The sequence below is a fragment of the Acipenser ruthenus genome, chromosome 5 (genome assembly GCF_902713425.1).
Source record: "Acipenser ruthenus chromosome 5, fAciRut3.2 maternal haplotype, whole genome shotgun sequence".
In the NCBI taxonomy this organism is placed as follows: Eukaryota; Metazoa; Chordata; class Actinopteri; order Acipenseriformes; family Acipenseridae; genus Acipenser; species Acipenser ruthenus.
In genome coordinates, this window is record NC_081193.1 from 65,635,061 (window position 1) to 65,649,128 (window position 14,068).

The following is a 14,068-nucleotide window of genomic DNA, read 5'->3' on the forward strand; positions in this document are numbered from 1 at the left end:
CTAGGATAATGTATTAAATAGTATCAGCATCTTATAATAATAATAATAATAATAATAATAATAATCATAATCATAATCATCATCATCATAATAATAATACAAAAATAAAAAAATAACTAGCGACAGTACAACAATAAAGCAGCCCTCTCCTCTTTGTCCAGCCACAGAACAATTCTTGCATGGATGAACAGAGCTTACCATTGAAAAAATATTGAACTATGTGTCATTCCCCTGTCCAACAGTTTCAGTAAAGTAGGAGACACCACATGTGTGAAGTGGAGTTCTAACCGCCTACTAACATTTTATCTTAAATGACAATTAAAGCTTAAAGGTTCTGACTGCTGTATAATATTGTGCCTGTTTATTTTTAAAAGCGAGTTAATTGAAGTATTATGAATGTTTAATTTTCTCAAATCAGATTTTATTTTATGAATTGCTATTTAGTGTTTAGATATTTTAGCAGTAAATTTAATGTGGCTTTTTTACACAGGGTGATAAGAGATCTATTTCTAAGCTGTAATGGAATGAACCAAGTGATAGAGCTGATATACTTGGACCCTGTTCGTTCATCAGCACTGAAAGTATTTGAGACATTGATCCTGTGCGTGGGCATCCAGCAGACTGACATCACATTGCAAGAGCTAGAGATCATCGAAGCTGAGGAGAGGGAGGCCGCACTTGACCTGGGTGACTCCCCTAGCAATCAACCAGGCAGGGGGGTCAGTGAGGTTCCTCAGAGCCTGAGCAGGTTCTACGCGGGTCTGAAGGAAGCCTGCCCCCAGAAGAAGAGCCAAGGAACTCGGAGCGGCAGTGAGTATCACCTTAATGCCATCAACCTCTTCCTCTGCGTGGTATTCTTGTGTGTCAGCAAAGAGACAGATTCTGATCGGGACTCTGCAAATGACTCAGAGGACACGTCAGGCTATGACAGCACAGCCAGCGAGCCCCTGGGCGGCCGCCTGCCCTGCCTGTCCCCGGACAGCGTTGCCCTTCCCTCAAAGGAGCAGATCCGCCGGGTAGCCGACGTCTGGTCTGTGTGTCGCTGGATCTACTTGTCTAGCCCCGTGTTCCAAAAGCAGTTTTACAAACTGGGCGGCCTGGATGTCTGCAACAGGCTAATGACCATGGTCATCCAGAAGTTGTCTTCCAAAAACAAGGATGGTAAGGCCAAGAAGAAGCAGCCAAGCGGAGACAGAAACAAAGTCACTGGTGCAGTGCCCAGCACTGGTATTGCAAGTATATCGCCTCCCTGCCAAGAAGATGACAGGCAGGCTACAGATGATTTCAGCAACAAGGGGAAGAGTCCTCAAACAGAAGCGGAGGCCAGGGGAAGTGACACGGCTAAAAATCTTGAAGACGAGTGGCCACTGCAAAGCATAAGGCTTCTGGAGGCTCTCTTAGCAATCTGCCTCCACTGTGCCAGTTCAGGACTCCAGAAAGTGGAACCGGAGCTCTCTTTTCAGGTATTTAATACAGGGATAATACCACTGACTTTCCCCCATTATGTGTTTTCCCATTGAGGCAGTCCCTCTGTCACTAATAATTGGTGCTACATAAGCCCCTTTTCTGATAGATGGAAAAGCTTTCAGTTGTTCTGTTATTAATTCAAGAGGTAAACCAGGCTTGACTGCATATTAGATGTGCATAATATCAGGATTTCTAGCAATCTCCTGTTTGACGTTTAGCTTTTTTGAACCCTTTCCATAATTTTAGGATTCCTCAAGCACAAACCCTGTTGGGAAATGGTTCTTGCCAGAATCATCCAATACAAATTTGAATGACAAAGAAAGAGCGAGCCTTACCTATAGATAGGACAGTACAATGTGTCATACACATTTAGGCCTGTGGTAGTGAAAAGCCAATTAATCAAAAATAAAAATGAGCAATGCAGTGAGTCCATTTAGACAACTAAAGGGTAAGCAGTGTCTTTTTAATTCTGACGGTTATCAATATAATTTTTGTTTAATATCAGTGGGTCTTGTCGGTTACTGCAGGTCTTTTTAAGTGTCAAAATGTGGTTGTTAAAATCTTGTTTTGCTTGCAGTACCTGTCGGTGGAGGAGACTCTGTCTGAAATGCGAGACCAGCTCTCCCGATCTGGGGTTGTCTCTTCTGACCAAGCCATACCGCTCTTCAACTCCCTGCTCAGAGTCGCCCTAGCTGAAACCTCAGCAGACCCCAAAACGCCTGAGGAGAAAACAGAGAGGGTAATGAGCTGTTAACTGCATACAAAAGGGTTGGCACCCTACACCCAATGTAAGATAATTCAAGAAAACATGTTAAATACAAGCATTTAGTGAATATTATCCACCAATTAAAATGACGAAGACCAAAATACACAATTTCTGGTAGTTTATTAAACAATCAAAAAATAAAAGTATTTAAGCAATTTCAATTTGTTCATGAAATATTGGCACATTTACATTAAAAGTCTGTAAAAATATAATAACTAATTTTTAAATATGTATTAATTAATTGAAAACAATTACACATGAGCTAAGCTGCAATATAAAGTCAATAGCCAGAAAATGAGGTAATTTATTTCCAACATCTGTAGAAGAACAACGTTTTGGCAACACAGCATATGATGGTCAAGACAAAGGAGTTGGATTCACGTTTGAGAAAAGCACTCGTAGCAAACTACAATATAGGAAATGGCTATAGAACAGGTGATCAATCACAGTTTTATTGTTTTTCATTATTTTGTTGGTGCAGTTACATCCAGACGGTCATCCAGTCTTCACAACGGAAAACAAAAAACATTGTTTATGCAACAAAAAACTAAAATGTATTTAAAAGAGAATAAAAATGCTTACCATTCCTGTATAACCATAAATCAAAAATACCTTCATACACAAATCACTGCATCACAACCGAAGTGTTTTTTTTAAAGATAATTTTTTTAACCATAACATAACATATAACATGTTTTGACAACCAATATAAATCATAGGGGGTTTAACAGGTACTTTGTTCATTAATATCAAATGATAATAACAATGGTAGAAACTGACAAGGGGCTATAATGCCCGAAGCTGCAAGCTGAGGACATTACACTCTGGTGGTAACAATAGTCTTCTCGAAGGGCATTTTAATTTTCCACTATGAGCTAAGTCTGCAGTACATATTTAATGCGTGAATCACACACTTTCCAAGGCCAAGTAGGCCTTGGAAAGCATGACGTAAGGTAACCATTTCTTTTACTTTTACAAAATTACTGACCTCAGTGCAAACCACTTTTAAAGAAAAGTCATAAAACAACCCAACTAAAATATGGCAAGAAATATAAACAGGAATCTGAAACATTCTATAACAAAATTAAAGTCCAATGAGACTAAAATAGAACTTTACCCCAAAAATTGACCACAGTATGTTTGGAGGAAAAATTGGAAAGCCTTCGATGAAGAAAACCTTGTACCTACAGTTAACCATCATCTGTTGTGATATGGGGGTGTTTTAGCAGTTCGACTGGAGACATTGATGAGATTGAAGATCAAATTAATTAGCCATAGTGGCAGACAGTTTATCTTCCAACATAACAATGACCCAAAGCATACGGCTAAGTCAACTATGGGGTTCTTGAAGAAAATGAAGATAAAATATTCTTAATCCTATAGAAATGCTTTGGACTGATCTGAAAAAGAAGCTGTAGCCAAGCATTGTGTGTCCAATCTGACTGAGCTGAAGGAAATATGCAAGACACAATGGGCCTAGATTTCACCAGCAAGATGTAGCATACTGGTTAAGATTTTTCATAAACGTCTGAGAGCCGTAATAAAAGCAAAAGGACACACGAATACTAAATCAGAGGTGCCAGTACTTTTGTCATGAACAAATATTTTAAATTGCTGAAGTGCTTTTATTTTCTTATGAAGATTGTTAAACTACCTGAAATTGTGTATTTTGTCATATTAATTGGTGACTAATGTTCATTAAATGAAGGCAGTAAATGTTTTCTTGATTTATCAGTGTACGGTGCCAATATTTCTGTCTGTATGTGTTCATGATATGGCTGAGTAAGACTTTTGAATATTGCATTTAGGTATTCGTCAGAACTGATCTATAAGAGGAACTTACTTTTAGTTTCCACTCCTCACTTGAAGAAAAACACTTTGCTGAACTTAATGTATTGGGATTAAAATAGAGCCTATAGTTACTTGTGTTTTATTGTTTGCCAAGAACAAATGTGCCGCCTTGTGTTTTTGGAGACTGTTAGCTTTGCGACCACAATGCTGACCTGAACACATTTGGTCCTGGGCCCCTCTCAATCTTAACAGAATTTTTTGTTGAGTTTTGCAGTGATTTTGAGAGGGTTAAAATGCCCACAGTTGAGACCACAAAACACATGTCACTTGAGCTAGATCTGAATCAAGGCTTTTGGAGGTGAGAGGAGTAAAATAATAGTGAATTAGACTGCTGGGTAACCTTGCCTCTTAATATTTTTAATGTCATTTTTCTTTAAATTCAAATGAGCTTCCTGGAAATCTGCCTATTATCTGTGTCAGAATGCTGTATCATTGCTTGTGCAGTACCCTGTATGATTTTATATAATGTTCCTTTGGTTTAATCAACATGCAGTAATTCATGGCTCTTGTTCACTGCTCTGAAAATATAATCCTTTCCCCAGTTATTTTTGATCCGTAAATGTTTTAAACAAATGTTTAGCATTTAACCTTTACTTACGTTTTTATACATTTTATATGATCTGGGTTTCCTTATTTGACCCCTCTTGAATATTGAAAGACAGCACAGCGTACCAGTGACTCCAACCGAATTAGGTGGGTGCTAGATCAAACCCAACTGAAAATTGGTCTTTCTCTGGTTATATGAGCAGGTGTTCCATCTAACTAAGCCTTGGGCTTCACGTGAAATTAGGCGTTCTGTTGTGTCAAATGCACATGCTCAGTTAAAGCAGGTATCTGCATTCAACACACCAGCGTCAGTTTAAAATTAAACTTTTAAACACAGAAAACAAATGTGCAGTGATTTTTTTTTTAATTAGTTGACTTGTTACAAATGAACGGGCAGTATTAAGTTTTGCTTTTTGCTCCCCAACGCCCAGACAGGCATAATGAATCAAAGAATGTACGTTTGGTGACACATTTATTTATGCAGCCTTGGATACAGAAGCATCAATTAACAGAGCATTTGCTTTTAGCCCTATATTAAATATATGGCAAGTCTGTTTTGACCATTGTGATGGAAACTAACAGAGAAAAGCAGCTTTTATATATATTTGTATTTACAGAATACATGGATGAGATTCCATTTACAGAACAGATTTACCATTCAAGGAAGGGGCAATCGATTAACACCAAAGTCTTTGTATATGAGAGAAAAGGGACAGAAACTACTGAACAGTGTATTTCTGCATTACTTTTTGGCAGGTTGGGAGTTGAAGGCTAAAATAATCCTTCTGCATGGTTATCCCTGTTGGTTTTTATTAATATAACTGATGGAAATGAATTGCCTACATATTATAGACATCAGCAACAAGAAAGAATATCACATCTATTTACATTTTAGTGCTCTCTGATGCTGAGACCTGGGAGAAGAAAAGCTTTTATAACCCTTGTATAATGCAGCAAAAAGAGTCGAAGAGCATCTTGTTATTTTACATGGCAGGTGCAGATTTAATTTTTATTCTATTTTTCTTGTAGACTGTTCTTTTAAAATGGAAATAAATCAACTTTTTTATTCAGTGGGCTAGCAGCCATGCAATAAATACATCATCCATTTAATTATTGTTTTCTACCTTTCCTGTTTAGGCAAAACAAAAAAATACAAGCTTTGGGGACTTCATTTCTTTATGTATTTCATTTTATATCAAGTTGGTTTAGACAGTCCATTTTAATATTAATATGTGAAACGTGGCAGGTTTATAAGTGTGTTTTCTTTCTTTCATAGTAAACGAATGAAAAAGAAGGGAAAACTGCAGTGTTAGGAGAAACGTAAATGTTGCAGACGCTGTGGTATACATATGTTTTACTCTTCGCCCATAACTTGTAGCAGAAGCACCAATCGGAGGAAGAGTTTCCATCTCAGTCAGGGGATCTATCTGAAGAGACAGAGGAGCCCCAGTGCTACAACATCAAGCTGTTCCTAGAGGAGCAGGGATACGAGGCAGACAGTGAGAGCAACCCTGAGGACACAGCAGCCAAGGGGGAAGGTACATTACTGTCATTTACCAGCATGTTTCTATCACCGCAAGTCTAGCATTTGGAGGCGATGTATATTGTAGCTAGATTGTGGCACTTCCCATTTTAAGGTGTTGGTGTAAACCTTGATACATTTCTACTTTATATTCAGCAGCTCTTTCTGAAATAAACTAGTCTACATGTATTTCCTATTTGTTTTGTTGTGGTACTGAAATGGGAATATGGGGCAAATGGGAGAAATGACCATTCTGCCTTATAACCAGTTATAGTCAAATATAATTTGTGTATTGTCAAAGTATGTGCCTGTCAAGATTCTTTGTATTTATTTTGTATAAACATCATCTGTAGGTAGGGCATTTGTTGCCAGTGTTACCCCACTCAGGCTGAAATTGAATGTATGTATAATAGTATATAGGTTGGACATTTAGGTGGTTTTGGTTGTAGCTCAATATGTTTTATTACAGAGGTCTGCTTTTTGACGATTGCAGTAAATATTCATGTTTGTTGTAGTAAAATTTAACAATACTGCATCTTTAAGAGTCGACAGATGCAATTTTTTTTTTAAATCTGTTGAATCCTCAATTTAAACCAAAATGTGAAGTGGTTGTTTATATGTGCGTTTGTATTCTAGTACTGTTGTCTAATGCAGTGGTTCTCAAACCTAGGATATACCGTAGAACAGGCTAATAATTTATTTGGGCTTTATTGGCTGTTTTTGATTGGATCGCCAATAATACTGCCACCAATCAGAGGGTTGCATACAGTACTCGTAGCGATCCCGCCCTCTGTCAGACTGCTATACAGAACAGGTTTAAAAAGTGCTGGACAAGAGAAATAATCTGTCGGATATCAAAGAGGATATGAGAATGGCAGTGATGAAGCCAATTTGCTTGAAAACATTAAAAGTAGACCAGACATTTCCATCAATGGATTTAAAAAATCTGGAATTGATGATGTAGGACTGTTGTTTTTTATGTTAAGCATTTTTTGTGTTTATTTTTATTTTATTTTGTTTTATTTTTTTGTTTACAAGGGTTTAATTAACTGCCAAAATTGTTTTTGTCAGACTCGTTCAAAGTCTGTAACAAAATGTTTATTGTTGATATGTTGTAGATATGACTATTAGTGCAGGTATCGCAAAGTCCGTAAACAAAACAAAACGATAACGTTTTGCGCTGTATAAAACTTAGCTGTTTTTCCAAGTGCCTCCTAGCTTATTAACCAGTTTGAAATGATTTCGAAGCAAATAAAAGCATTTTCGTTTTGGCTTTATTGTTTTGTTAAAAATTTAACACGTGGCAATACTGAGCTACAATTACTGCATGGTAGTACTGGGTCCTTATAAAGTGCAAGCCTTTGACTAAGAAAGCTCTGTAAAGGCCTAATTGATGACCAGATTAAGTATATCTCTTGCCCTGAGAGCTTTTCCTTTGCTCACTGGGATTTAAGCAGTGCTTCATGAAAAGAACTAGGATTTTGATCACCAAGCTGTGTGTCTTAGAGTTGAAGGGAAGAGGATGAGGCAGGCTTTAGCCATGGGTATGTTACTTTTAAGTTGTCTGTGATAACAGAGAGAGGAAAAGAAGTGATGAAGAATATAGTATGCATCTAGATTAAGTAGGGGTAATCATAAAAGTGCAAATCTACATGTTCTATCCATATCCTTCACTGGTGGAGCTTGTATGTACACGCCACACCTTTTAAGAATTTTGTACTTGTACTATAATTCCTGCCATGTAACAGTTTTCTGTCCCAGAATACTCATTTTCAAGAGTCAAGTTAATATCCCCAATCTCTAAAACTCTAAATGTGCCATAGGTTTTTTCTGACAACTACTGCCTTCACTCAGTTTACAACCCTGAGATTTCCTTCCAGTCAAAACTGGTTTACTAAGACCTTTTTTAAGCACAGGAGAAAGAAGCTATAGCCTGCTTCAGTTTGTTGTGCTTCTTTCACATGGAACTGTTAACTTGTGGATGTTGTACTTTACTGTCTGTCCTTGAGGTCATAAGGTCACAGGTTCACATGCCTGTGGTGACTTCTGCTGTGTCGGCTGCTGGAGTTTGACATACGATCCTTACAACTTACCATAAAAAACTGTTGTTCCTGTTTTAATCTTGCTGGGTGTACTGAAGTACTATTGATGATTTTAGGTTATTTATGTTGCCCTACTGATGAAGTGGTGTCAATCTCTTGATGTTGTCTTGAGTTATTGAATTAATCAATATGAGATGTTTCACTCTCCGGGAATAGAATGTGCTGCTTAATCGCCAGATGGAATCTCGTAAGCGTAGCTTATAAACATAAGGATGATGTAAGAAAGAAGTATTGGATAAGTGGCGGAATGATGGGGCAGAAATTAATGGAATACTGTATTTCTTTCTGTACTAAGAAATGTTTGGCAGATGGTGGACAGAGAGGATGGCAGTATAACAGGAGAAAAAAATGTGAATCTGTTCCAGGGTCATGTGGAAATATGTCTAGATTTGTGTAACAATTAATGCAATAACATTTTTTTTTATTTTTAAATCCCAAGGATTTGTCAAAATTCCAGTACATCTTAAATTGAGTGTAGATGTCATCCCATGTAAAGAACATGGAACAGAATTAAACAAATAAAAATAAAAAAAACACCACCACTTTAAGTTTAATAGTAGTTCCTGAGTACAATCATCATTTTTCTTAATTAAAATCTTAATTTTTAAGTTAATACATCGTATGAAGGGTCTCTTATTTCAATAGAAATAATTTTGCACAGTTTGAGAGAACCAATCATACTGCACAAGGTGACATCTCTTATAACAAGATGAGACACCGTACACACAACATATTAACTTATAGGGTCATTCCATGTTAAATCAACCTAAATCCAGGAAAATCCCTGCCTTAAGATTTAGATTTTGCTTAGATTTTGTGTAGTGAAACATACAGGTCAGATATGAAACCAGGACAAATATTTAAGCTCATTGATGAAGATTTTCTGAGATACACCCCTTTGTGTGCTCATAATTTAACTGACTTTCTGTATGCAGCTCTGCTTTACTTTACTGTCTGATTTAATGACCCCACAAAGGCTTCAGGATGAAAGTATTGAAAATTGACCCATCTTTGAAGAGCTAAAACCCCTTGTGGGACACGAGTTAACAGACTGACCTTTGGCGGGCTTATATGGGATTTGAGGGACTTGTGGTAAAATAATTGACTTGGTAATCTGTCTCCTTCACAGTTTAATAAATGTACAAACACGAACGACACGCATTTATGTTGTTTTATTGTACAGTATTAGCAAATAGTTTGAGTTTAAACCAAGAGAAACCATAAAACTAAAACCTTAAAATATGTATAATCTTTATATGCAAGTGGTTTATCATAGGGCTACAGAGGTACTGTTGACCTCTTATTTCTTCTTTGTTGCCATCTTTAAAAATGGATTCTTGCAAAGTTCTGAAACAAGCATTCATGGGTTATAGATGAGCGTTTGAAAGACTTGTGGTGAAATAACTGACTTGGTAATCGGTCTCCATCTGTTTTTTCCAGTGGTACAGAAAAAGGTATTTCATGCAATTTTCGGATATCTAAATTACAGGTACAACTGCGTATGACACAATGTTCTTGAAATCCGACTTAAAATGATATGTGCAGAACAGATACCGGTTTTATGACATTTTTTTGAATGAGTCTTGTGATGGATTGTGACTTGCTGTCGACTGATTAAAATCTTTATATAGTGGTGGCCTCAACTCGGAAGCACTGATGATAGTCTAAAGGACTGAAACGTTTGCATTTTGTTTGTCATTTAATGAAAGATGTTTGTAACCTTATAATTACGCCTGTTGGACTTGTTTCCTGCTGCGGAGAAGTGCAGAGAGCGAGTCCACTTGTTGCTACCAATCTACTTTCCTAAGCACCTGCACTAACACAACTGTTTGGACTTGCATATTGAGGCGCAGTAATTTTTGTGACTTTCCCCACCTGGACAGAGAATTATTAAACTGTGAAGGAGACAGATTACCAAGTCAATTATCACATCCTCATCTATAAGCAAAGGTCAGTTTGTTAACTTGTGTCCCACTAGGAGTTTCAGCCCTTCAAAGATGGGGCCATTTTCGATACTTTCATCCTGAAGTCTTTTTGTGGGGTCATTAAATCAGACAGTAAAGTAGGTAGACAGTAGCAGAGCTGCACACAGAAAGTCTGCTAAATTATGAGCACACCTAAGAAATTTGAAAGTGATATCTCTCTTCTACTTTAGAAGGAACATGCACTTAAAAATCACTCTGGAATTTCACAATTGGACAATTTTTCAATTTTAAGGCCACCAGCAACAGAGCAATATGAAAGTAGTGGTACTTATATTGCATGGATTCTACAGAAGATCTACCTGGCTATCTGTACAGAAGCATTCATAGGGCTACTGACATTCTAAATATCATTTTTAGTTTCTCAAAATCACTCCAAAATGAGACGCGTTTCAATCTCGGCAAATCTTCTTCACTGAGCTTAAATATTTGGCCTGGTTTCATACCTGACCTCTATCTTCCACACACAAAATATAAGCAAAATCAAAATCTTGAGGTGGGAAGCTCTGGTTGAGTTGACACGGAATGACCCAATAGTGTAGCTTCTCTGTTCTATTCCATTTGGAAACCTGCCATTAATGCAGTATTTGACTAGTTGATTTGTGACAGGAACGAGGCCGGACGCTGCCCCGGCTGTGGAGGGCGAGTTCCTGAGCTTGCCAGAGAGCTCTGGTCAGGGAGAGTTGATGTACCCAGAGATCTGCATGATGGAGCTGCTCCTGCTGTCAGCCAGCACCCCACATCTGGACGTGCTCACCCACGTCTTCCACAGCCTGCTGGAGGTTGTCAGGCACAGTGACCGCAACGCCATGCTCATCTATCAACAGGTAACTGTCAACACAATGGCAACTCTTAAAACATTTATGCTACAGTGCTAGGGTGATCAGTGACCTCAATGCCCAGCCTTTTTCTAGATAACCAACAATTCATTTATACCGTTTATCTATGATAACACTAAAATGTACCTACCTGTGCACAGTGTACAAAACCGCTACAGTGAAAACATAAAGTAGTTCTTCCTGGTGTTCGTTTATTGTTTATCAGTTGACTTAAAAAACACACTATTCCCTATAATGAGGTTGTTTGTCAGTGTTCCTGTGTTTCATAACTATTTTGTGGATATTGTGTTTTGCGGTAAATCCCAATTGATTTCCCAAGTTTACGACTAGCCACAGTCAAATATGTTTAACTTGTTCTGTTAAAAATGAAAACGTTTTTGATTTGATTTGAAATCTGCTCCCAAATCAAAACTGTGTATTCTGCCTAAAGATATTGACATCAGGCATGTAATGATAAGGTCCCAATTCAATACATACTGTATATGTACAGGTCACATTGTAATGTGTATTGTTGTGTTGCTGATGGGTTGCTTGTGTGATGTGTAATAAGACCAAATGATCATTAACGATGGACTAAAAATTAAATGACAGAATATATTTATACCAGCTATAAATCACATTGATTCCTCATCCAACTTACATACTACATTGTGCTGTTAACAATTATTGTTCTTGACTGCTTGCCTTTATTGCTTGTTTCTACTCTTTGTCTTTCATGTCAAATCCCCAGCGACAGGGATACAGAGCAGGTGTCAGTGCAGGGAGCACGCCCAGTGTGTCTTACTCTGATTCATTATGCTCTGTTCAGTAAACCATATGTTTGTATTCCCATAGGGTGCAGTGAAAACTATCCTTGGAGGATTCCAGAACATTTTGAGTCAATCGGACCCATCTTTAGAGGGTAGGTACAATAAGCATTGTTTTTTGGGGGGGGGGGGGGTGGGCGGTAGAATTGCACTAGGGCAAGGGTGGCCAACCCTGGTCCTGGAGAGCCACAGTCCAGCATGTTTTATAGGTAACCCTTAATCATCAATTTCTGATCAAGTTGTTGATCAATTCAGTAAGTTCATTTGTTCAATTAAATCAGGAGTGGTCAGCTCTGGTCAATGAGAGCTGCAGGCTGTTCAGGTTTTTGTTCCAAAGTATCTCTAAATTACTTAATTGAACAAATTGCCTGCTTAACTAATCCAAAATGAAATTGTTCCAAGTCTTTAGGAATTGATGATTAAGGGTTACCTATAAAACCAGCTGGATTGTGGACCAAGGTTGGCCACCCCCACACTAGGGTGTGCAACTCAACCAGCTGCACATGATTTTTCTGAGGTTGAAAATGAGCATAACACCTGATCGCTATGTGCACAGCAGTATTTATTGATGCATCTTGAGGTGATCACAACACAGCAAGCCCTTTTGTGTTAAATGTGCGCTTCTCAGTTCTAATTAAACACAATAGACTTTCATATGGGGGGTTTCAAGAGCCATGGTAATGTAGTTAGTTGGATTTTCTTCTATTTACGTATTTATTTGTGATAAACTGTAGGCCTCGTCTGATGATTTTAAAGGGTGCTGGGTTGACTGACTGTGTGAGGTAGTTTTTATCGATTTTATCGATAGAGCACATCCAGTGGCAATACAAATAAAATGGAAGAAAATACAAAAATAAGCGGTCAATACCTCAACAAGTATAGTACAAAGATACAGTATGTATTGTCATTTGGAAATATGAAATTAAGGTGTTTCTTTTTATCATTAAATGGAAACAGGGTTTTATTTGCAACCGTGTCTTAACAGAGAGAGCCTGGTGGGATGTAGTTAATGTAACCATGGTCAGGTGCTAACCCTGTCCTTGTTTGGGTCTGTAGAGTGCCAAGGTGTTCTGGTGGAGCTGCTGGTTGCGTTGGTCAGCTCACATATCTCTTCAGAGGAACTGTCTCTACTCATTAGGATATTTCTAGAGAAGACACCTCCTACTGTAAGTACCTTCATCTAGAAAATTAGAAATACAGGGCCTTACAGTGCGGTTAAAGAGGTTTAGTACTCTACTTCTGTTTGCTGTAAAGGTCTCAAAATGAGAAGTTTTGAAAGAAACAGATGTTATCACAAGCATGTATTTTCATTTTAAAACATGGTATTGTGTATTACACTCAGTAATGAAAAGCAAACCGCATCTTATAGTTTTTTTTCAATTTTGACGACTACTGCATTCTTATTCAATAAACCATTTACAGGCATCTAAGTAAAAATACCCCTTGCGCATTTTCTGCAGTTGTTGAACTGTCTATTATTTTTTTATTTTAACCTGGGGATAAAAAGCACTGTGGCCTGGTTTATACATATGCCATTGCAGCAATTGCGGAAAGCACTCTCTACAGTTGTTAATTTTGAGCCCCGTATAGCAGGTGTAGTGGTTATCCATTTACTACCAATGCAGAATGTCAAGGTGGGATATTTGTTCAACTTTTTGCCGAAAAAATGCCAAGACGAATATCGTGTTGAATGTTGTGCTTGTCTTGGTAGTCACCACTCAGAAACCCAAATCACCAGGGGCCGGTTGTACCAAAGTGATCCGATCCTGGATCCAGGCTCCGATCTTGATCCTATGATGTATTGGGTTGCACTAAAAGGATCAGTGCTGATCTTGAGATCAATTTTGGCTCAAAATCTGATCCTATTTCGATCTTGCTTCAGACCAAGATCAGAGTGGGATCAGGGCTTCATTAAACGTTTTATAAATGGAGAAATTAAATGTTCTTAGTTTTGAACAAAGGAATAAACAAAATAATGTAATTCCTCCATTTAATGTAATTCATCCATTTAAAAGCTCTGATCCCAGTCTGATCCTGCTCTATGGCTGATGGTTGCGAATTAAACTAATGAAACTGTAATATATATTAAACAACGGAGATGTTTGACATACACCATCATAATACATAAAGGAAACTTTTTACAATTGCTAAAGTAATCTTTAAATAAGCACACTGTATTTAGGTAAT

The 14,068-nt window shown here is 37.7% G+C and overlaps 1 protein-coding gene across 8 annotated transcripts in view; it reads left to right on the forward strand.

Annotated features, from left to right (window-relative positions):
* The window catches only part of LOC117402875 (lysosomal-trafficking regulator-like), a 163,435-nt gene that overhangs the window by 71,807 nt on the left and 77,560 nt on the right, over nucleotides 1-14,068 (forward strand). For 5 of the 8 annotated variants that reach the window (XM_034004461.3, XM_034004467.3, XM_034004463.3 and 2 more), the window contains 6 exons: nucleotides 491-1,463; nucleotides 2,045-2,206; nucleotides 6,009-6,168; nucleotides 10,846-11,063; nucleotides 11,910-11,976; nucleotides 12,938-13,047. In XM_034004461.3, coding sequence (XP_033860352.3) covers nucleotides 491-1,463; nucleotides 2,045-2,206; nucleotides 6,009-6,168; nucleotides 10,846-11,063; nucleotides 11,910-11,976; nucleotides 12,938-13,047 — 1,690 coding nt within the window. The remainder of the gene's footprint in view (nucleotides 1-490; nucleotides 1,464-2,044; nucleotides 2,207-6,008; nucleotides 6,169-10,845; nucleotides 11,064-11,909; nucleotides 11,977-12,937; nucleotides 13,048-14,068) is intronic. The other 3 variants (XM_034004462.3, XM_034004464.3, XM_034004469.3) reach the window with 1 other exon arrangement.